The following is a 25,173-nucleotide window of genomic DNA, read 5'->3' on the forward strand; positions in this document are numbered from 1 at the left end:
TGGATAAGCTGAGAAGGTTCGGACGAAAGATTAAAAAGGATAAGGAACAAAAAACAATTGAGGATCGGGCTGTCTCTTTGAAACAGGAACAGTGGGAATCAGAGTCTGGTGAATCAGACTTATCAAAATCAGACTTACGTGAGTGGAGAGCAGAGAAGTTGGATAAAAGTATACAGGTGTTGGATGATATGAGTACAGGAGATCTTGGGGATAAAGCAGGTAGCCAGGACATTTCTGGCCAGTTAGATAGTGAAGAAAACTTGAACGCCTTGCGTTTGCGTTCTGGGCGTACATATCAGACAGTGCCTGAGTAACAAACTAGCTCCGAAATGGCCACTGGTCTTACCGACGAAGGCACTTCTAGTGCAGAGGAGACTGTGAACGTTGGAGAAATGGCTGCAGCAGCATCCATGGACACTAACAAATCCACAAAATCCACTAAGCTCTGAAATTAATCCAACCACTTACGTACCCACTTTCACCTCAGACATGTTTAGCACCGCACAGGCTTTTGGATAGCAAGGGGTACCGTATTTTTCTAATACTCTTTATGCTAATTCTTAGGGCCTGAATACTAACAGTGTTGGCATGCAAACCCATGTTAATACTCCTATATGGCACATACCTAATAATGCAACTACTAACCTTACTATTGCTAGTTTACTTCAAACATTACCACCTGTAGCGCCAGTTAGGCAATCTCAGGGACCTTTTGCCCAGGCATCTTTGAACTCAGACTGTATAAAGGTGTTGCCTACAGCACAACCGACTATGCAGTTTACTGGGGAAGATGACTATGACATATATAGGTTCCTAAGAGACTGTGAGGTTCAGATACATAAACTGAAACTTGCTATTGATGGGGAGAAGATTTGGCATGTTAAAGCTCATATTCAGCCAAATTCCCAGGTGGCTGAAGTGCTTGAGGCTTCTATTTCCCAAACTGGACCCACTGCTCAGTAATATGAGAGGTTTAAGAAAGCCCTTATAAATACTTTCAAAAGCGACTGCTATGTGTCAGACGCTTGGGTGTTTAGACCGGTAAATAGGGCTCAGCAGTATCTAAATTGTACTGAAGGCCAAGCTCACGCAAAGGCAGGTAGGTGTTATGCGGAAGCTAGCAAAGTTTGCTAATTTCAGGCTGGGGAGACATGGCTGGAGGATTGTCTAATGAGAGAGTAACTCATCTCTTGGAGTACCTCCAGTACTTGCTTTGTTTGGACCCTGCTAGGAGAGATAGAGTGCTTAGGCAGGCAAAAAGACCTCCTGAAATAGCCCTTCATGATTTGAACTTCAAGTTAAAAGTGAAGGCAGAAGGAGAGGGTGGAAAAACTGTCTTAGCCGTGGACACAGAGAAACAAAACCCTGCTGGTAAGTTCTGTACTGTGTGCAGTAAGGCTGGTCATCTAGCTAAAAAATGTTGGAAGGCTAAAAAGGTGGCAAGCCAGGCAGCCAAGGCCAGGACAACTGTCACGCCTGGGTCTAAGATGTCTGCCAAGAGCAGCCAGGCAACAAACAACCAAGTAAATAGTCCACCACAGCACAACCAAGCCAAGGCTACAAAGCCAAAGGTACAAACTTGGTGTGTCATACACGGGCAGCGTCCTCACTCCTCGGACTATTGCTCCATTGTCATTGCCAACAGGGAACAGCTAGGTAATATGGCAAATTCGGGGGAAGCTCAGAGCCACGCACAGAAGTAACCCGAAAGATCGTACAGTCCACCGACGCGTGTCTGGCATCTATAAAAAAAAGGTGGATTTATTGTCACTTCCCTGAATTATGGGGAAAGGCCAGGTGTCCTTGATAGTTTACACTGGGGCATGTGCAAACATTATATCTAGTAAAGCTCTAGGAAGACTAAGACAACTGATGCCTTGCACACATTAGACATTATCAGAACCCAATGTAATTTTGACAGGTGTGACAAGGGGTAAAATGAAGATCATAAGCCAGGTACCGTTGACACTGAGGGCAGATAAACAATCTCCTGTATTACTTGCTACATTCTGTGGTTGAGGACTTCCCTCTGCCAGCTGATGGGTTATTGGGCCTTGAGTCCATGGAGGAATATAATTTGATTATACACCCTCAGAGACATTCCATTACCTTTAATGGGAAGGAGTTTATGGGCCTTGTTCCCTCAGCAACCAAAACTGGAAATAGTGGCGTCCAACAAGGAGCCATTCAACCATTTGTTACCTCGAGTCCTCGACAGGTGGAGAGTCAAGGGAATCGCCAGATGAACACATAATGGAGCGTATGGGCTGGAAGCAGTTAAGGCTATAGTGAGTGAGAATCACCACTTGCCCAGTCGGACTGTCTGCAAAATTCCTGTCCAAGTACCTGATGCGTCGGTGGGAACTGACGTGACATGATTACCGGAGACCGTAAAACATAAGACATTGTTGCTGAAGTCCACCCTGAGCAGTGTCGGACAAGACCAGAATATGCCCCTCTTCAATACAAATATGAGTGGTGGTGCAGTTAAGCTCAGAGATGGTTGTTATGTAGGCGACTTGATATGCTATGATGCCTCCGTAAGAGAAGTGGACGATGTACTGGTGATCTCTCCAGTAGTTACATTACAAATGACCCAGTTGGACCCTACACGTCTAGGGAGAGAAAGTTTGCTAGGACAGTATATGAAGGTAACAGACAATGTTAACCATAAAGTGTTATCGCTAGCACTTCTTAAAGAATTTTCCGACATAGTGGCACTTCCAGGAGAACCGCAGGTACGACTGGTAGGGTGAAACATCATATTAGTTTGTGCCCTGGTACAAATCCGATATATGTGCCTGCATACTCTCTACCACACAGGCAAAGGAAACCCGTGGAAGAGGAAGTTGAAAAGATGCCCCATGATGAAGTCATTCAGCCTTCTTCCTCACCTTGGAATGCATCACTCTTTCTGGTGCCTAAAAAGGACGGTGGTGTGAGACCTGTTGTGGATTTCTGGTAAGTGAACAAGGTAACCGTATCGGATCATTTTCCGATTCTGCATCTCTGAGACTTACTACAGTCCCTGGGTAAGGGAAATACCATTTTCACCTGCCTGGATCTAGCGTCAGGATATTGGCAGGTGGAACTGACCAAAGAGTCTTGTCCCATCATTGCCTTTAGTGCTCACCGTGGGCACTTTGAATTTCTCCAGATGCCTTTTGGATTGAGTAATGTTCCTTTTACATTTCAGAGAGTGATAAATCAGTTGTTTGGTGACATGTTAGGGCAGGACATCTTGGCTATCTAGATGACTTGATAATTGTGAGCAAGGACATAGACACTAATACGTTAAAATGATGATGGAAACCTTAAGGTCCGCGGATCTGAAAATCAAGCTGTCGAAGTGTGATTTCCTGAAGTCTAGATTTCTAGGGCACTTAGTCGACGATGATGGCATTAAGGCTCTTCTGGATAAGGTTACTGCATGATAAACTTCCCTACACCCAAGTCCAAGGATAATGTTTGCTTGTTTCTAGGGCTCACTGGCTTCTATAAGAGCTTTGTCCACAGATAAGGTGCTATCGCATCACTGTTAACTGCACTACTCAATAAGGATGCAGCTTGGAAATGGGGATCATCTGAAGAGAAACGCATCAACGACCTCAAAAAGCCATGACTGCAGCTCCTGTGTTAGCGTTTCCTGACTATACTCAACCATTTTACCTGTGCACGGATGCCTCAGGTTCGGGTCTGGGAGCGGTGTTACAGCAGAAGGATGAACAAGGCAAAGAGCACACCATTGCGTATGCCAGTAGAGCACTAAGACCCCCAGAAAAGAATTACTCGGTGACACACTTGGAGACATTTGCAGTCCTGTGGGCATTAGAACATTTCTGGGACATCATCTTCGGTTACCGGATAACTGTTTTAACTGACCATGCACCCATGCGCAACTTGTTCATAGGGAAGAACCTAAATGGTAAGGTCGCGCATTGGTACAGCAAGACAATGGAGTTTGATCCAGAGGTCAGATATTTACCGGGCCGTCAAAATGTTATTGCCAACGCACTGAGTAGAAACATTGCTGCTGCCATATCTGAGGATATCCCTCTCATTGGGTATTCCCTGAACACGGTAAAAGCGGAACAACGTAAGGATGCAATGTGGTCTCAAGTCATCTATGCCATGGAGTCAGACAAGGAGACTTGTCTACCTGAACTTCTGGTACCAATGACTCACTTCCACCTTCAACAAGGTCTCCTATATAAGAAACCACCAGGGAAGTGCACTGTGTATCAGTTAGTCGTTCTGCTACTCTACAGCAAACCATGTTATAGTTGGTTCATGACGTACCTCAAGTAGGCCATCCTGGATGCGACAGATGCATACATGAGGCAAGAAGGAAGTACTATTGGCTGACCATGAGGAAGGACTTAGAAGCCCATGTTAGTCAATATGTCAAGTGGCAGAAATACGAGGGACGACTGGACCTCCAACTCCCATCTTGGATTATCCCCTGCTGGAAAAACCTTGGAATACAGTCTCCATTGATCTGTTGGCATTGCCAAGAAGTCATCAAGGCTCACACTATGTGTTAGTGACAGTGGACCATTTCTCACGATTCAGTGTTTTAGCACCTTTACAGACAAAAACTGCAAAGGAGGTGGCAAATGCTTTTTTAACCTCAGTGATTTGTCCATATTTTACACCCAAGATATTGCTCAGCGATGATGGCAGTGAATTTCATACCCAGGTGTTACAGGAAATCTGTCTTACGTATAGGGTAAAGCAAGTCTTTGTTACGCCTTACAGTCCCAAGAGCAATGGCCTTGTGGAGAGGACAAACAGGAAGATCTTGAAAGTCCTGAGACCAGTGATCAACTCGATGGAGAATGACTGGCAAGACTGGTTACCACATGTAGCAGCCACCATAAACTCCTCAGACAATTCGTTGACTGGAAATCTCCTCATTACATCCTCTATGGAGAAGAGAAAGTGTTGCCCTACGATTTGCTAGCTGGACCTCCTACTCCAGTGTACAATCCCGAGGATAACAACAAAGTCCAACCTGCAAAATTTCAACACATACATAGTGAAGTACGGAAAAGATTAAAAGCCTCAAGAGCAGACATGATGGCGAAACAACACAAAGGTAGTCAAGAAAAGATGCTGGAGGTAGGCCAGAAGGTGATGGTCCAGAATCCTGAAAGAACTTCCAAGTTCAACCCTAAGTTCCGTGGGCCATGTACAGTTATGGAGAGAGTGCATGGACATATCTGTAGAATAAGGAATGATGCAAGTGGAAGTGGTAGTACATGCTGACAGGATCAAGCCAGTAAGTCAAGAACTAGGCCTAACTAACCAATCGTCTGACGTGTTGTCCCCTCTGTCTTCGTCGCAGTCTATGTCGTCGTCTGTACCTGTCCATATCCAAGAGTATTGTAGCAAGCTACGATCCCACAGCAAGGGCGATTAAGGGAGTATCTTCTCTTGCAGAAATGTGGCTGTGGCTTGTACTCCTCTCACGTTGCTTGGGGTGGACCTATGGAACGACAACGGACACGGACATGACTACACTGATGCCAGGAGCATTGAAGAGCCCACTAGGAGAAGTCGTGGTGGTAGAGGAGGCAGTCTGTATGAACTACCCTATGGATGCCTACCTCTGAGCTCCAGACACTGTTGAAGGTGCTTCGAAGGGATTACTTAACATAAAACAGCAGCTGATGGAAATAGGAAAGTTACCTGACCTGAAACAGCAGCTGATTGATTTGAACAGTGAACCTTTTGTACAAGCCTTACTTGGATTAGTCGAGCTTCAGACTGAATATATAGATAGGCCCTTAGACAGGCATACTAAATTGCATGTCACTTTACCTAATGTAGATTCTGATCTTTCCCAGAATGTCCATGCACGTACGAAGAGAGGACTTGTGGACTTTCTAGGTATCCTGTCTCAAAAGCTCTTTGGTATGGCACTAGAGAAGGACGTAGTGCAATTGGGCAGACAGATGCATGATTTGGCATTGGCAGCTAAGGCAAATAACAGGCTAATTGTATGCATGTATGAACAACTAGATGAGTTCATTAACAAGGCCAACGAGATAATTGCGACTACCAACCATCTCGTAGGAATTGTGAACAATATCCAAACTAACCTACCAACCCTAATTAAGTTGGTGTTAATTGCTGAGTATCTACATGCTCTCGATGAGTCAGTCACCGTGTTGGAGTCGCATGCAGCCAATATGGTGGATGGCTTAGTCGATGCAAGTTTGATTAGGGTTAATGCTTTATTGTTTCCTACTTGTGTTTTAAGCATTGCTCTTGATGTTGTTATGGTGAAGCATGGACTTACGCCACTTTTGGAATAAATCAGATGGAGTATTATTATCCATTACTGGAGGCGCAATTGACCCATGATGGCATCCTGATATTGGTACCTATGAGGAATGCTATAACATGCCATAAATGGCAGTTTATTCCTTTCCCTTTTGCTGCTACTAACAACACACTTATTTTTTTGAAAGAGGGTCCAGAAGTGTTAGTTGTGTCTGATGATAAAAGGTATATAGCAGTAAAGACTGTGGATGGGTTTGAGAAGTGTAAAGCTTCCATTCTTGATCTCCATGTATGTCTTGCTTTCCAGTTTGTCTCTATACCGTCAGAGTTAGAAAAGTGTAAGATGGCCTTGTTGGACACGAACACTTCCTCTGCACTGCAACGATGCACTTTCCAACCCATCCAACTGAAGTCAGTTTTCCATGCTCACGTACATGCGAAACAGTACTTCTTCCCTGAGACAGAGGACGTAACACTGACGTGTGCATCACAACACCAGTTCCTTAAGGTAGTCGGATACAATGTTGCACCCGATTTTTGTGAACTGCACGGTAAAGAGATGGTAATTCTGCCTAACATGCATCATCTAGCTTTGTCGTTGAATTTTTCGTCCCAGTTACGACCCTTTCTACCTTCATTCAGTATTTCTTTGTTGAATGTAAGCAATCTGTCTCATGTGTCAAATGGAATTGAGTTTGTTCCTTACCTGAACAAGTCTGATTTAAAACCATATGTACTGTCCTATCTTCCTTCATATCTTTCTCCTTCCTATTTTGGTCCTGACGTTGGTCTTCTACTTCTTGTGGTCTTGTCCTGTGTTTGCGTTTGGGGCTATTATCTGAAAGGCATTAAAGGGGGAAATCCACTAAAACCACAGGTCTGTTCCCATGGATTACAAGTGGATCTGCCTGAGTAGTTAGCTACCTCACATATTGATTAGGCTACACGGTAGTTAGGATTACAATGTCGACAGGGACGTCAAAAAGGTGTGGCCGAGTAATGTTCTGGTTCTGGCATCACTTCCACAGTGAGCTATGTCTTACGTTACTTATACATATTATATACATAGATGAGTTTATTCATATTTAATGAATATGTATTGTAGTGTTGAGGTAAATAACCAAATACAACTTCACTGTGAGTGTGGTGTGGGAGAGAAATGAGAGACCAGACATGCTAAGATCAACACGTTCAGATGTAAACAGGGAGAGTGAAGGAGGGGTGAAGAAGGGAATAAATTCTGTATATATTTCAGTCTTGGGAAAATATATATGTATTAATACTACATATACAGTTAATACTGCCTTATTGAGATGTATGATGTGCATGGTAGAGTTGTAATTCACACCTACTCATGTGCACTCTCCATGTGTCTGAGAGATAGCGGCATCTCTTAATTTGCTGATCTGTCCTGGTTCCCAGGGCTGGGCAGTAAGGGCAGTTAGATACATTCTGGCTATCGCCAAAAGTAGACGCTCTATTCCGTCGTTCTCTCTTGTCGCAGATGTACTTTCTGTGCCATAATAAAGAGAGAGAAACATACCTGCTCCAGTTTTTCTGATTCACCTGCATGCTACCTGCTCCTGATACGGGCTCATCACCACCAATCTCGGCGGCACTGTGGCAGAAGAGACTAACGCCGGGAAGAAACTTTTTTTTTTTTTTAATAGTCAGCAGTGTCGTTTGCTGTGCATTCACGAGACAGATTTTCAAAGTCCATGGAGACAAAAAGCTGGACAGGCGACAGAATTTTTGATGCCGACCTTACATCAATCCTTCTCAAGTGCCCCCTCCCCTCAGAGCATTTCCACATTTTTGCCTTTGCCCTTCTGTCATTTAAGTTCAAGCGTGCCGACGGGTATCTCGCATCTCCCTAAAAGCTTATTAATTTTCTTTCTTAACCTTCTGCTCCTTCTTTGCCTCAAATACTGCAAAAGGGAATGCCACTGTAGAAAGGTAAATAGCCTCTGCTATAGACTCTTGCTAGCAAGCTGATTTGTTTGTTATTATAGAACTGAGAGATGTATATATATGATGTTGCAGGTGAGGTATGTACACAACTTGCTGACGGTTACATACTGTTCTACAGAGGTAAACAAGAAAATCAGAAAAGTGATGTAGAATTTCTGTTTCATAAAGTCTTTTGTGGTGAAACAGGTCCCCAAAATAAACCTAAATAATAGATACAAAATTAATCTAAACCCAGGTCTTTTCTACATCCTGCATATGATGAATAAGGAATTGCTCGCGCATGCGCCTGTGTGTGTGTGTGTGTGTGTGTGTGTGTGTGTGTGTGTGTGTGTGTGTGTATCTGTCTATCTATCTGTATAGCTATGTATCTATATCTATATCTATCTGTATATATATATATATATATATATATATATATATATATATATATATATATATATATATATATATATATATATATATATATACCTCAGTAGTAAAGTGTACGATTCCGTACACTGGAGAGCGAGGGTTCGTGCCTCGCCAGGGTACTAAACTTTCGAAGCGTTCTCCCGACCATGAACTGCATTATCGGACAACAGGGGTGCTGTGGTTGAACCAGTGTTGCATACTGTAAAGTATGTTTGCACCCAGTCGGCTTGCGGGGGCCGATTACACTTGGTTCACAGACTACACACACATCCAAAGCCACCACGACATTACAGTCACACTTACAAGCACTTCTCACCCTACATACAATCTCTACTAGAAAGCCTAAGCCACTTGGCAGAAATACATTTGCTGTACAGTATAGTCCCCACTTCGGTCGGGATAGGCCGGTCCTGCAGTGGATACTCAAACGGCTCATGATGATGATGATGATTTATATATATATATATATATATATATATATATATATATATATATATATATATATATATATATATATATATATTGTTACATAGCCTATGATTTCATCATCCTTTGTATAATTCTAACATATAGTATGCTGCATGTTTGATCACGATTCGCCTCGTGGTTTCCATAGTGCGTGTTCTACCTCACTCCCCCCCTCCTCCCTTATAGTAGAGTAAGTCGTTCTTTCTGTTGTTCAGAGCAGGAGTGTCAACTCTTTGTCCCCTATGGCTTCATTTGCGCGTCCTTCTTACAAGTTATATCAAGCTCTGCCGGCCCCTATATAATGAGCTCAGTCTCTGCATTAATTGCCACTTAGATCTACTCCTCATTTTGTTCACATCTCTGTCCCCTCCTGTACAGTTGTTATTATTTATTGTGAGTGCTCAGGAAGTCTCCAACCATCTAGCTGCTGTGTAATTTGATTATAAGTGTTGTTGCATTTTTTCTTGTATTGTATAGCATAAGGTGTTAATTCGTAGGCCTGGTAAGGTTTTTGCGATTCATGTAAAGTTCATATTGTCAGCCATTAATAATAATATTTCGTATCTGTAATAATATATCTTGCATTAACTGAGCATTATCCGGTTTTCTCATTTTATCAGGGCTGACTTAGATAAATTTACTCTTGCTAATTTCGTGTTAATAGCGGCCATTGCAGTTAACCATATATTTAACCTGTTTTTGCCACTACATTAACCTTATGAGTCCTGAATACCTAGTTGTTAGTTTGAGCATTAAACTTTAACTTGTAATTTTACCTAACTCATTTGTTTTGAACCTGGAACTTTGCGGGACGGTTTTCTCTATTCCGTAACATAAATTTGGCGACCTCTTATCAGGATATTCAGGATATTATCATAAGGATATTGTTTGATATTTTGTGACTGATTTATTCATGATGTCTACTATTACTACTCTTGATGAAGCCAAAGATTTTTTGTCAAATGTGCAAACAGTGTGTGATGTAGAAAACAGAACAAAGAATGAACTTAAGCTTGTTGCTCAACAATTGGGAATTGCTGTTCGCTCTCATCAGTCTAAAGATCAAATTGTTGACATAATTAATAAAAGCTTGTTTAATGTAACTCCTCCAGATGAGCAAACGCAGATTGAATTAGCTAAGTTACAGCTAGCACTGCAGCAGGCTCGTATTCAGGAGGCACAGGTACAGGCTCAGGCACAAATTGAACTTGCTAGGATTCAGGCAGACCATGAGTATCGCATGAAACAAGGTGGAACTGGATTATCTAGCTCTGATGATTTTGATGTGGCTAAAAATGTTAAACTTGTCCCTCCTTTTAATGAATCTGATTTAACAAAGTATTTTCAGTTGTTTGAGAGGGTAGCTACAGGTTTTAATTGGCCCAAAAAGTATTGGCCAGTACTCCTTCAAACTGTTCTCACCGGTAAAGCTCAAGTAACTTATGCATCTTTGCCTCAGGATCAATCTGATAATTATGATGTAGTTAAGAGCTTGATTCTTAAGGCCTATGACCTTGTTCTTGAAGCCTATAGAGTAAAATTTAGGACAACTTATAAGCAAGATAAGCAATCCCATGTTGAGCATGCAAAAATCAAAGAAGATCTGTTAGAGCAGTGGTTAAATTCTAAGAATGTGGATTCTGATTTTGATAAATTTAAGCAGATGATTTTGCTGGAGGACTTCAAAAGGTGTACTAATGAAGATGTAACCCTATATATTGATGAGAAAAGAATAGATAATTTGTCTGATGCTGCAGTTTTAGCTGATGAATATGTTCTCACTCACAAGAGATATTCTAAAGAAAAAAGGAAAGCTGAGAGTTAGCACGTTGCCTCTACTCAAAGTACAGGTAACAGGAAAGAGAATAAAGATGATGTTTCTCAGGAAGTAAATACCAGCTCCACCTCTAGATTTCAGAAAAGTAAATATACTTATTGTAGTAAGCTTGGTCATACTACAGAGAAATGTTTCAGGAGACAGCGTGATGTCAATTGGTCTAGTGTCCACCCTTGAGAATTCCCAGAATTCTTTAATTGAGTTAACTGAACCTGCTTTGAGTGGTAAATTAAATCCTCATGATGAAGCTCCTCTTTTGAGCAGTAACTTGGGTGACACTTTCAAGAGTTCATGTGCTAATTTCCTGTCTGATGGTTTTGTCAGTCCTCTGGACAGTAATGACAGGAAATCAGTTAAAATATATCGTGATACAGGTGCTTGCCAATCCCTTATGCTGACCTGTGTTCTAGGCTCTAATGTTAATTCCTCTGATGAAACTGTAATCTTACAAGGTGTAGGGAATAATTACTTCTCTGTTCCTCTGTGCAGAGTGAATTTAGAGTCTGGTTTTGTTAATGGTTCCTTTATGGTTGGGTTGGTTGAGACACTCCCAATGTCAGGTGTAACTTTCTTACTTGGAAATGATACTGGTGGAAGTCAAGTGTGTCCAGCTCCTCAGTTGTCTAGCGAGCCGGTGGCTGCGGCCCAGGATTGTGATGTCCCTGATGTGTTCTCTGCATGTGCTGTCACTAGGGCTAAGTCTAAAGTTACTGGTGACTTAGAGGATAATGATGATGATGATGTTATCCTAGCTGACACTTTTCTTGCTAATTTGGACCACTCACCAGATGAGGCAGTACCCCGTAGTGTTGATAATTTGTCTCGTCAAGAGCTGGTTGAGTTGCAGGTTGCTGACCCTGAGTTGAAAGGTCTAGCTAACTCTGCTTGCAGTGAGGAAGAGTCAGCCGGTGCTTCTACTTGGTATTATATAAAATCAGGAGTACTCATGAGAAACTGGAGACCCCCAACAGCATCAGCCTACTGTGAATGAGAGGTTGTACATCAAGTTGTCATCCCTCGTGTTTGTAGGCAGGATATCATTAGAGTGGCTCATGATTCCAGTTTGGCAGGACACCTTGGAGTGAGGAAGACTGTGGCACGCATTTTGAAACACTTCTACTGGCCAGGTATCTTCAGAAATGTTTCCTGGTATTGTAAGTCTTGTCACACCTGTCAAGTTGTGGGGAAGTGTAATCAGACCGAAAAGGTTGCACCTCTAGTTCCCATTCCTCCTTTTGAGGTGCCATTCACCCGTGTGTTGGTGGATATTGTGGGCCCTCTTCCTAAGACTTCTTCAGGATTTTCTTATGTGTTGACCCTGATTGATATGGCTACTCGTTATCCTGAAGCCATTCCACTTAGAAATATCTCAGCAAAGAATGTGGTTAAGGAAATGCTAGGGTTCTTCAGAAAGTTTGATCTACCCAAGGAGGTACAGTCAGACCGGGGAAGTAATTTCATGTCAAATGTTTTCAAGCAGTCTCTGAAAGAGTTGGGCATCACCCAGATCACGTCTTCAGCTTACCATCCCCAGACCCAAGGAGCGTTGGAGAGATATCATGAAACACTCAAATCGATGCTCAGGAAATACTGTTTGAAACATCAGAAAGACTGGGATAAAGGTCTTCCATTCGTTGTATTTGCCGCAAGAGAATCTCCAAATGAATCACTAGGCTTCTCACCCTTTGAACTATTGTTTGGCCACGAAGTAAGAGGACCCCTTAAGCTACTCAAGGAATGCTGGCTGTCGGAGGAAGATGACGTCAACCTGCTGGAGTATGTGATGAAGTTCAAAGAACGGCTGTCTACTGCTTTACAGCTGGCGAGAGAGAATTTAGGAGCTGCTCAGGAGAAGATGAAGACTTGGTATGATAAGAAGTCCAGGTTACGCCACTTTCAGCCAGGAGATCAGGTTTTGATTCTGCTACCGGTGCATGGGCAACCTCTTCAAGCCAAGTTTAGTGGTCCTTATTTCGTGGAGAAGAAACTCAGTGATGTCAACTATGTCATCGCTACACCAGATCGTAGAAAGAACAGGCAACTTTGTCACATCAGCATGCTAAAGTTATATCACAGGCGGGACGAAAATAACCCAGTCTGCACTGTAGCTGTTCCACCCGAGTCTGGAAGTGAAGTTCTCCCATGCAGCATGAACCTGAGTGATAGTTTGGGGAAGACTCCTGATATCATGAATGATCTCCAGACTAAGCTTTCTCATCTAGCTCCCGAGGAAAGGCAGGAGTTTTCGGCATTACTGCAGGAGTACCCGCAAGTGTTCTGTACCACTCCAGGAAGAACCACTGTGTTGATGCATGATGTCGATGTTGGAGACGCAAAACCAATTAAACTGCCTCCTTACCGTGTGAACCCAGTGAAAGTTCCTCTCATCCAGAAGGAGCTTGGCTACCTGTTGGACCACAAGATGATTGAGCCCTGTCAGAGCGAGTGGAGTTCTCCTGTCACTCTAGTCCCTAAGCCAGGTGGGTCACAGCGGCTTTGCATCAACTACAGACGTGTTAGTCAGATAAGCAAAACAGACACTTACCCTCTCCCTCGCGTGGAAGATTGCATAGACAAGATCGGAAAGGCTAGGTACATAAGTAAGTTTGATTTGTTAAAGGGATACTGGCAAGTACCTATGACTGAACGTGCTAGGGAGATCTCATGTTTTGTGACACTAGGAAAGACTTTTGCATGTTCTGTAATGCCATATGGTATGAAGAATGCACCAGCCACATTTCAGAAGCTCATGAATGTTGTAACAGAGGGTTTGGCAGAGTGTGTTGTTTATATTGATGATGTATTAATCTTCAGTGACAACTGGAAAGATCACCTATGCCATGTCAGTAAATTTCTTGAGCGTTTGGTTCAAGCTAATATTGTAGCTAATTTATCAAAGTGTGAGTTTGGTCAAGGTAAAGTTCAGTACCTTGGGTACGTAATTGGTGATGGACATGTTGCACCACCAGGAGCTAAGGTTCAGGTTATAAGTGATCTTCCTAGACCTAAAAGTAGGAAAGAGCTACAAAGATTTTCGGGAATGGTAGGTTATTACAGGAGATTTGTTCTTAACTTTTCAATTCTTGTATCACCACTTACAGACCTACTGAAAAAGGGAGTTAAATTTGTCTGGACCGATAACTGTGAATCCTTTTTCAGTAAACTTAAAGCTATCCTGTTAAGTCAGCCAGTGCTCGCTACTCCAAATTTTGCTAAGCCTTTTAAGATGGCTGTTGATGCAAGTGATACAGGAGGTGGGGCTGTTTTGCTGCAAGAGGATGATCAGGGTATTGAACACCCTGTATCTTATTACAGTAAGAAGTTCACTCCACCTCAAAAGAACTACTCCACTATTGAGAAAGAGCTTTTGGCCTTGATTTTGGGTTTACAGCATTTTTCATTTTATTTGTGTTCTGGTTTTGACCCCATAGTCATTTGTACCGATCATAACCCACTGAAATTCCTTAGTAAGTTTAAAGATAAAAATCAGAGATTGACAAGATGGAGTCTACTTCTTCAGGAGTATTTATTAGACATACAACATATCAAGGGGAAAGACAATGTTATTGCAGATTGCTTATCTAAACTTTAGACAGATTGTTTTAGAGTAATAAGAAATTTCCTTCGTAAATTTCTTTTTCTTTGTGGGGAGGTGTTACATAGCCTATGATTTCATCATCCTTTGTATAATTCTAACGTACAGTATGCTGCATGTTTAATCACGATTCGCCTCGTGGCTTCCATAGTGCGTGTTCTACCTAACTCCCCCCCTCCTCCCTTATAGCAGAGTAAGTCGTTCTTTCTGTTGTTCAGAGCAGGAGTGTCAACTCTTTGTCCCCTATGGCTTCATTTGCGCATCCTTCTTACAAGTTGTCTCAAGCTCTGCCGGCCCCTATATAATGAGCTCAGTCTCTGCATTAATTGCCACTTAGATCTACTCCTCATTTGGTTCACATCTCTGTCCCCTCCTGTACAGTTGTTATTATTATTGTGAGTGCTCAGGAAGTCTCCAACCATCTGGCTGCTGTGTAATTTGAGTATAAGTGTTGTTGCATTTTTTCTTGTACTGTATAGCATAAGGTGTTAATTCGTAGGCCTGGGAAAGTTTTTGTGATTCATGTAAAGTTCATATTGTCAGCCATTATTAATAATATTTTGTATCTGTAATAATATATCTTGCATTAACTGAGGATTATCCGGTTTTCTCATTTTATCAGGGCTGACTTAGATAAATTTACTCTTGCTAATTTCGTGTTAATAGCGGCTATTGCAGTTAACCATATATTTAACCTGTTTTTGCCATTACTTTAAACTTATGAGTCCTGAATGTTTAGTTGTTAGTTTGAGCATTAAACTTTAACTTGTAATTTTACCTAACTCATTTGTTTTGAACCTGGAACTTTGCGGGACAGTTTTCTCTGTTCCGTAACAATATATATATATATATATATATATATATATATATATATATATATATATATATATATATATATATAAACATGTATGTATGTATATATATATATATATATATATATATATATATATATATATATAATAAACATGTATGTATGTATATATATATATATATATATATATATATATATATATATATATATATATATATATATATATATATATATATATATATATATATATATATATATATATATAATAAACATGTATGTATATATATATATATATATATATATATATATATATATATATATATATATATATATATATATACAAGTAGCACTACGTCCACTCAATGTAGTGTCGCTCTTGGGTGTCTGACCTTTCCTCTCCGTCATCCTTCTTTCCTTCCTTCCTCTTCTGTCTTTCTTTCCTTCAGTCTTTCCTCGCCCTTCTGCCTATAGGTGACTTTACACTCCGTCTTCAGTATTTCTTTCCTTCAATCTTTCCCCTCCCTTCTGCTTGTGGGTGACTCTACACTGAGTGACAAGGCAAATGGTTTCCTGTACACCAGGAAACCATTTACTACACTGGGTGGTAACCATATAAGCAAATTTTGGCGCCTGGTGTTTTAGTGGGTAATTATTGCGCTCCAGTCTGATTCAGCCAGTGAAGGTGTATATCCAAGGGATGGTTGGGGTTTATTGCTCACGTAATGCCACTCAGGGATGAGTGAGGTTGGTCACTCTTAAATGTTAGGACCAACTGCCTAGCCCCAGCTCTTACGCTCCTCATGGGGCAACGTAGGATTGGATGATATATAAATAAATATATATATATATATCATCACCATCATCATCATCATCATCATCATCATCAGCCGTTTGAGTATCCACTGCAGGACCGGCCTATCCCAACCAATACGGGACGATACAGCCAATGTATCTCTACCAAGTGGCTTAGGCTGTCTGGTAGAGGTTGTATGTAGGGTAAGAAGTGCTTTTAAGTGTAATTGTAGTGTTGGAGTGGCTTTGATGTGTGTGTAGTCTGCGAACCAAGTGTAATCGGCCCGTGCAAGCCGACTGGGTGCAAGCATACTTTACAGTAAGCGACACTGGTTCAACCACAGAACCTCTTGTGTCCGCCAATGCAGTACGTGGCTGGGTGAACACTCCCAAAGTTTATTACCCTGGCGGGGCGTGAACCCTGGTCCACCCGTGTACGAAACGCACACTCTACCAATATATATATATATATATATATATATATATATATATATATATATATATATATATATATATATACGAGGTGTGTCAGAAAAGTACCAGGACTGATGTCACAAAAGATATATTTCAAATCCAAACTACAAACTACGAGTTGTCCCATTCGAAGTAATCCCCCTGGAGTCTAATGCACTTTCCCATCCTTCTCTGCCACGTCTCCCTGCACTCCTGGAAGGATTCTTCCAGGATCCTCCGCAGCTCTGTCGTCACGGCCATCTTGATGTCTTCAACGTCTTCAAAACGGGTCCCCTTGATGACCCCCTTGAGCTTGGGGAAGAGGAAAAAATCACACGGAGCCAGGTCGGGTGAGTAGGGAGGTTGCTCCAGCACGGCGATGTTCCTCTCAGCCAGGAACTGTCGGATGCTTAGGGTACTATGAGCAGGTGCGTTGTCATGGTGAAGCAGCCACGAGTTGTCCTGCCACAACTCTCGCCTCTTCTCGTGCAATGAACGAAACAAAAACCGCAGGATCTCTTTGTAGGTGTGCTGGTTAATCGTCTGGCCCTGTGGCAAGAACTCGGTGTGGACGATGCCCCTCACATCGAAGAATGCGATCTACATGGCTTTGACTTTGGACTTCGACTGTCTTGCTTTCTTCAGCCTTGGCGACATCGGACTCTTCCACTGAAGGCGCTGGCATTTGGTCTCCGGGTCGCATTCGAAGATCCATGACTCATCATCGGTGATGACTCTCCCTAGCGGTTTCAGGATGCCCGAGAATGTCCTGACACACCTGCATCCGCCGATCCTTCTGGTCATCATTCAGCAGCTTTGGCACCGTCTTTGCGCAGACTTTCTGCATACCCAAATCTTCGGTGATAATCTTCCAGACGTTGTCCCGGTTCATGCTCAGCTCATTTGCGATCAGTCGAACAGTCAACCGACGATTGCCACGCACAATCTGCCTGACACACTCAACGTTGGCCTCAGTCCTGCTCGTTGAAGGCCTTCCGCTCCTGGGGTCGTCTTCCACGTCCTCACGTCCCTCTTTAAACCTCTTGTACTGTACCACTCAAAAACACGTCAGCGTGACATCGTCTCATCTCCGAACACTTGCTGCAGCATTCCCAGTGCTTCAGACAGAGTTTTCCCCAACCGGACCAGAAACTTCAGGTTGGTTCATTGCTCTGTGCTCATTGCTTGACGACCTGAAACAGAGGACATGAATACAAAAGCATTTGAAAAAAAGATCAATGGCCGCAGAGAGCTGAGATCACAGTCATATACTCTCTGGATATTACGTCACACGGTGACGCAACCCTCTAATCCCTTTCCCACTCAGCTCACACAACACACTCAGTCCTGGAACTTTTCTGACACACCTCATATATATATATATATATATATATATATATCATCATCATCATCATCATCATCATCATCATCTGTTTGAGTATCCACTGCAGAACCAGCCTATCTCGACCGAAGTCGGGATGATACAGCCAATGTATCTCTACCAAGTGGCTTAGGCTGTCTGGTAGAGACTGTATGTAGGGTGAGAAGTGCTTGTAAGTGTAATTGTAGTGTTGTAGTGGCTTTTGATGTGTGTGTAGTCTGTGAACCAAGTGTAATCGCCCCGCACAAGCTGACTGAGTGCAAGCATACTTTATAATAACCGACACTGGTTCAACCACAGCACCCCTTGTGTCCGCCAATGCAGTATGTGGCCGGGTGAACACTCCCAAAGTTTATTACTCTGGTGGGGCGTGAACCCTGGTTCACCCATGTAGAAAGTGCGCGCTCTACCACTGTACCTCCATATATATATATATATATATATATATATATATATATATATATATATATAAATTTTTGCTTGAATCCTTTGTGTGTAAAGTGGAACCGACTGCATACTTTGCCCAACAAAATATCCAATTTTGATTTTTTCCCCTACAAGTGCTGAACACACTAATATACTATATATATATATATATATATATATATATATATATATATATATATATATATATATATATATATGGAGCCCCTGTGGTACAGTGGTACAGTGTGCATTTCGCACGCTGGTGAGCGCGGGTTTGCCTCCCTCCAGAGTTGTAAAAACTTTGGGAAACGTTCACCAAGCTACTTGCTACTTTGGCGGACACAAGGGATGCTGTGGTTGAACCAGTGTCGCATACTAGTATTCTTACACCCAATCGGCTTAAGACGGGCCGATTACACTTGGTTCATAGACTACACACACATCCAAAGCCACTGCAACACTACAATCACACTCACAAGCACTTCTCACCCTACATACAGTCTCTACCAGACAACCTAAGCCACTGGGTAGAGATACATTGGCTGTATCGTCCCTTCTTCGGTAGGAATAGGCCGGTCCTGCGGTGGACCTCAACGGCTGATGACGATATATATATATATATATATATATATATATATATATATATATATATATATATATATATATATATATATATATATATATCATTGTCTTTAATATATATTTGCCTTAACGCCAGATGATGTAAATATTTCTCTTGAAAATATGAAAAGAGGGAAGGCCCCAGGAGGGTATGGAACTGTTGCAGATTTACTATCAGATGCAGGAGTAGAAATACAAAACAGACTAGCCCATTTATTTACTCAATGTATAAAGAAGAAAAATTCCAACACTTGCTGTAATACAATATTTATATTGGTTGAGAAGAAAGGCAGCTCAAAAGATCTTAGTAACTATCTACCCGTTAGCTTATTACCATTTATTTACAAACTCTTCACTAAAGTCCTTTCAAACAGAATAACAACAGATTTGGAAGAAATCCAGCCCCGTGAGTAGGCACGATTCCGAAGCGAGTATTCAACTGCTGATCATCGTCACACAATGAATCAGCTAACTGGGAAGACTACAGAATATAATAAACCACTGTGCTTAGGTGCTGTTGATTACAAAAAGGCTTTCGGCTCAGTGGAGCACACAGCAATTATAAATTCATTGCGGGAACAAGGAGTAAATGAGAACACTGTAAAACTGCTAGAAATATATGTATAATGGGGAAACTGCTACAGTTATTTTACGTAAAGGCTCAGAAAAAATTAAGATTGAGAAGGGCGTGCTTCCGGGAATTTCACCAAAATTATTTACAGGAAGCCAGACTGGGAGAACACAGGAGTAAACATAGATAGAGAAAACCCAAACGATTTAAGGTTTGCAGACGACATTGTCCTAATCTTAGAGACAACAGAGACATTAGAAGAAATGTTAACTGGTTAAAGAGAGTGTCTTAAACCAGGGCTGAAGACGAACCGGAACAAAATTAATGTTTAATCCAAATACAGCAAACAGCGTTATCAGAATAGGAGAAGAAGTTCTCGAAAAAGTCGAGAAATACAATTACTTGAGGCAATTAAAACTAACGAAAAACCATGATAGCAACATTAACAGACCCATTATTACTGAATGGAAAGCTTTCGGCAAACATAGACGCATCATGAAAATTAGCTTGCCAGTATGTATGCAACGAAAAGTATATAACGAATATATAATCCCAGCTGTGACATGTGGCTGTGAGAGCTGGAAACTGACAAAATCGTTGAGAAATCAACTAATCCGTTCTCAATGAGCAATGGAATGGTCATTGTTGGGAATATCATTAAGAGATAGAAATCGATGAAATTGGGTGAGACAGAAGACTAAAGTCAAAACATTATAGACGTTAAAAAAGAACAGAAATGGAGGTGGGCAGGTCGTTGCCACTTAATCACTTACCCCGTTCTTGTGTTAATTCTTTCCATTCAGGAACCAGAAGATCTGTAATAAATTGTCTGCCTTTATCACTTGCTCCTTCTTTGTAAGGTATCCTGTAGCCTGTTTCCTGATGTAATATTGATCACACCTCCTTGTTGCTGGCCTTGCTCTTGGTCTTTATTGCTAGCCTGGCGAGGCAATAATGTAATTGCCTACGTCTGTGTGTGTACCGAAACATCTCAAAATCATGGGGGTAAACTGTAACCAAATTTTGTGGGCAGTATCCCAGGACATGTGGCTTGAATGCATTAGATTATGGCGAAGCTGTGATGAAATGTCTCCGACTTTGACATTTACTTTTTTTTTTTTTTTTTTTTTAAAGACAGGACAGCAAAGAGACAGTGAAAGGCGGCGACCGAAGCCCTGATTTTATTTATTTATTTATTTTTTTTTGTCATCATCCACCAAGTAAGATGATAATATACTGTAATTTGCGTCTGAGTGTTTGTCTGTGTGTGTTTGTGTCTGTGTGCGTCTGTGTGTGTTTGTGCCTATGTGTATGTGTGTGTATTCCTGAGTATGTGTGTGTGTGTCTGTCTGTTACCAAACCATCTCAAAATAAAGTGGGCAAACTGTATTCAAACTCTGTGGGCAATCTTCTTGTGGCTTGAACTGAATAGATTTGGATGAAGCTGCGATATGCCTCCAATTCCCAGAGGATTAGTGCTCTAAAGTAGTTTTTTAGTGGTCGCGGGTGATACACATTTGTGGGCAAATGCCTTAGCTGTCATTCTGAATCAGTTATTTCCCAGCCTGTTGTTTTCTTTGTCCATCTGTTGTCAAGTCTTCTGTAAATATAGCCCGCCAACTGTCATTTCTTTTTTTTTTTAATGATTTTATTGTCTTCTAAGCCTGTTTGTTGCCAAATCCAGGCTGATTCTCTCCCTTCTCTTAAATTGAGACCTACCGTCTGTCTTCCCATACCTCTCTGGGCACTTCTTAACTTTCCTTCCGGTAGTTCAGTCATTGTCCATGGCCCTGACCCATAAGTCATTACAGGGAAAACGCACTAGTTAAGAACTTCCACATTAAACACAAAGGTAAAGTGCCCTTTAATATGCTAGTTTGTCTACCAGACGCACTGCAGCCCAGCTTTATGTGTCTACTAATTGCCGGTTTGATTGACGGGTTAGTCTCTACGAGTTGCCGTAGGTATACAGACTCGTCAACTGACTCTAATACTTGTAAATCCTAAAACTAATGCTAAAATTTATTTTTTCAATGTCAGCCTGGTTATTAAATATGCATTTTTTTTTCCTTACTCATCTTCAATTCAACGCAAAGAACTTCTTTGTTTACATCTATCAACTATTGCAGTTGTCCACCTGACTCGCTAAACAGAACCACGGTATGTCATCTCCAAACCTGAGGTTACTCAAATATTCATCTCCTATTTAAATTCCTCAAATTACTCAAGTTAAGCTTCCAAATATATTTCTGAAAATGCAGTAAACAATTTTGATGAAATTGGAACCCCCTAGCTTACACTTTTTTTACTAAGTTTTTTTGCGGAATCTGCATGGAGCTAATGATCACTGTTCCGCGTTTGTATAATTATGTCTTCTAATACTGTACAGTAGATCTCATCTACAGCTTGTCTACGAATTGCACTCAATACAGCTGCTGTTTCTACCGAATCGAAAGATTTTCTTAATCAATGAAGGCCATACACAAACGTTCCCTGTACTCATTTATCTTCCCAGCTACTTAATTTTCTGCATATGTGTGGTCAATGGTTGAAAATCCACTTCGAAAGCATGCTTCTTCCCTACTCTGGTTAGAGTCTAGCGCGTCTGAATTTCTAATGATTATAATTTTTATGAATTGTTTGTACATAACTGACAACAGGCTAGTTTGGTCGGTAGTTTTTAAGATCTGTCAAGTCTCATTTCATATGTACTTAATTAGTACTGCATTTTCCAGGCCATTGAGACTTCTTTGAGCTATTTCATAAAGAGTTTTTATAGTTTATCCATGGCATTCATTCTTGCATCTTTTAATAAATCTATTGTGATACCATCTTTTTCTGATGCTGTATCTCTTTTCATACTTTTCAGAGCGGATTTTGTCACTTCTGTAGTTATGGTTGGAATTTCTGCAGATTTTGGGTCTTCATCAACGCGCGGTCTGTCATTTCACTTGTACAAACAACCATCTAATTCTTCCACCATTTTGATAATTTCGTCTCTATTATGTGTTATTTCACCATCTGGTTTTTTCAAAGCACTTATCTGAGTTTCTCCTCTCCTTAGTCTCTTCCCTGCTGTTTTTACGCTAGTTCCTGAGATTAAGGCTTCGTTTATTTTCTGTATGTTGACTTTCGGTACTTCCTGCTTCTTCTTATTTTATTGCTTCTATTTATCTCTTGTAGATTTTGAAACATTTCTGCATTAATAGTTTCGTTTCGCTTGAGAGTTTACTATTCTTTTGCTTCACGCCTTCCCAACTATTGCAAATGCTGGTTCCTTCAGTATTTTGGATAAGTCGTCATTTATTTGTTAACCACTGAGGCTTTCTTCATTGTTTAGAACTGAATACTTGTTAAGGATGTTGATACTAAATACAGCTTCCTTATTACGCAAGTTAGTTAACCCTCAACATTTGGATAACGAGGCACACGTGATGACTGAGAGATTCTAATCCTTTTGGGTCACGAGGTATCACGCAACTATTGGTATGATACGCAGTAATTTGAAGAGCGCCACCATGAATATGGTGCCATTTAGCCTCTGTCATCTCATTGCAGTCACCTGAGCGCATATCGGACAGTCAGTCACGTGCTTGCATCTGTACTGAAAATTATACAAACTGGCATCATTCGATTCCTTGGCTGCCTCTGTTTTTTTCTTCGCGTACAGATAGTCATCCAGTCATACTGGCATTGATAAATAATTCGGCAACTCGCAGTTTTGCTCGAGAACAGATGAAACAATTTGGTTGATGAAACCAAAAAATCATCGAAGAAGCCGTATTTTGACTTTAAACCAACCTAAACCTAACCAACTTCGGCCGAACCTAACGTTAACCCACCATAAGAAAATTTGTTTGCGGGGATGAAGAAGTGTGCGACGGTGCCATGTGTTCTCTCGAGGCACTCGATCCGATGTTGCTAATATGACTGGATAAGCAAGTATCCCATGAAAAAAAAAAAAAAAAATGCTGCTCACCCAGCAGGAGAAGCGCACCATCTCCATCCCCATCAAATCCCCCACCACACCTGCCAACGAGCCCAAAAAAGGGGCTTAGTGGTAGTGCCGTAGGGCGTGAATTGGACATAGTAGTCTCTTATCTGTTGAGCCATAAGTTGTCATCGACAGACGAGACGTTCCCGGGGAGAACTTGATGCCACCCTGACTCCTCTCGTCTGGCACGATGCCTGGCCATCCTACATACTCTCCTCTCATACGATTCTATTCCTGGAAGAAAGTTTATCCCCGCCCCGGAGGAGCTCGGGGATGGGTATTGTTTTCACTCGGAGTCTGTTTGTTTGTTTCCTTATCTGTCTGACTTTCCGTCTGTCTGCCCGTCTTTTTACAACTTTACGCGAACACTACAGGAGTGATTTTGCTAAATTTCTGGGATGATGGAGTATGACCTTCTGACCACCAGATTATATTTTCGGCCAGATTGGGCCAAGGCCCAGGCTGTAAGTCCAATATATATATATATATATATATATATATATATATATATATATATATATATATATATATATAAATCGTTTTTTCGCCATAACTCCTTCTGATTCGTCATATTGACATGAAAGCAAAACCCAAAGGTGTATCTTTCAAATCTGCATCCTACAGTACAACACGCCTCATTACAACAGGGGAGGTCACCCCAGGTTAGCGGTAAGGGAGGTCAGTGTCAGGTGGGTGGGGGCTAAAATTTCAAATGAACATAAAATCGGCAATTTTCACCCGATTTACTCCAAATCTGATATGTGACATCTTTGACTAGATATCGTGTTGTATTTATACGTCAACACTAAAATGACCGCAGGGGACGGGTTTGCTGTGCCTTGGCACCGCTTGTTGTTTTTTTGTTTTTTTCCCTCCTTACGGTGTAAACAGTGTACGAAAGTGACGTCTGTAAATAGTTTACGACAGTCAAGTTAGAAGATATTGTGTGCAAGTGACATACAAGTAGCAAGTCATATCCAAAGAAAGTGAGTGCAGTGACGTGTCGTTCAGGAAAGTGACGTGGTAGAATTATGTGTGTGGTGGTGGCGTTGATCTGTTTACGACAGAGACCTGTAAATTTATGAAGGTGATGTTTGTTTATAGTACTTGTAAATACTTATTTTAAAAAAATAAGCTTTCATATAAAAGGATAAATGATTTCTAAAGCAACGAGCTTGGATGGAAAATAACCACTAGTTGATTTGATATTTTCATGCTTCAGAGTAAGAACTAAGAATAAGAAACTTATGAAAAAAGAAAAATAAATAAATGTTTAGTATAGTAAGCGATAAGAGCATATAGTTCTAATTGCGAATTAGGTGAACACACACACACACACACACACACACACACACACACACACACACACACACACACACACATATACACTATATATATATATATATATATATATATATATATATATATATATATAGATAGATAGATAGATAGATAGATAGATATTTTTTTATGCGAGGAAGAAGGAACCAAAGGCCACGAGCCCGCAATTATTCTTCCGTCCAAGAAAGAAACAAAATACAAGAGAGAGCCAAA

General features: G+C 41.2%; 1 protein-coding gene across 1 annotated transcript; it reads right to left on the bottom strand.

Moving 5' to 3' along the window:
- Positions 1-16,758: 16,758 nt before the first annotated feature.
- On the bottom strand, positions 16,759-23,738 carry LOC145398340 (histone-lysine N-methyltransferase SETMAR-like). Its single transcript, XM_080271233.1, has 3 exons — positions 23,655-23,738; positions 17,405-17,674; positions 16,759-17,175 (listed from the first exon to the last, which is right to left on the bottom strand). The coding sequence occupies exons 1-3, from the start codon at positions 23,736-23,738 to the stop codon at positions 16,759-16,761; spliced, it is 771 nt and encodes a 256-aa protein (XP_080127359.1).
- Between the last annotated feature and the right edge of the window lie 1,435 nt (positions 23,739-25,173).

This window comes from Coenobita brevimanus, chromosome 5 (genome assembly GCF_032717465.1).
Source record: "Coenobita brevimanus isolate Jiangsu-jjx chromosome 5, ASM3271746v2, whole genome shotgun sequence".
In the NCBI taxonomy this organism is placed as follows: Eukaryota; Metazoa; Arthropoda; class Malacostraca; order Decapoda; family Coenobitidae; genus Coenobita; species Coenobita brevimanus.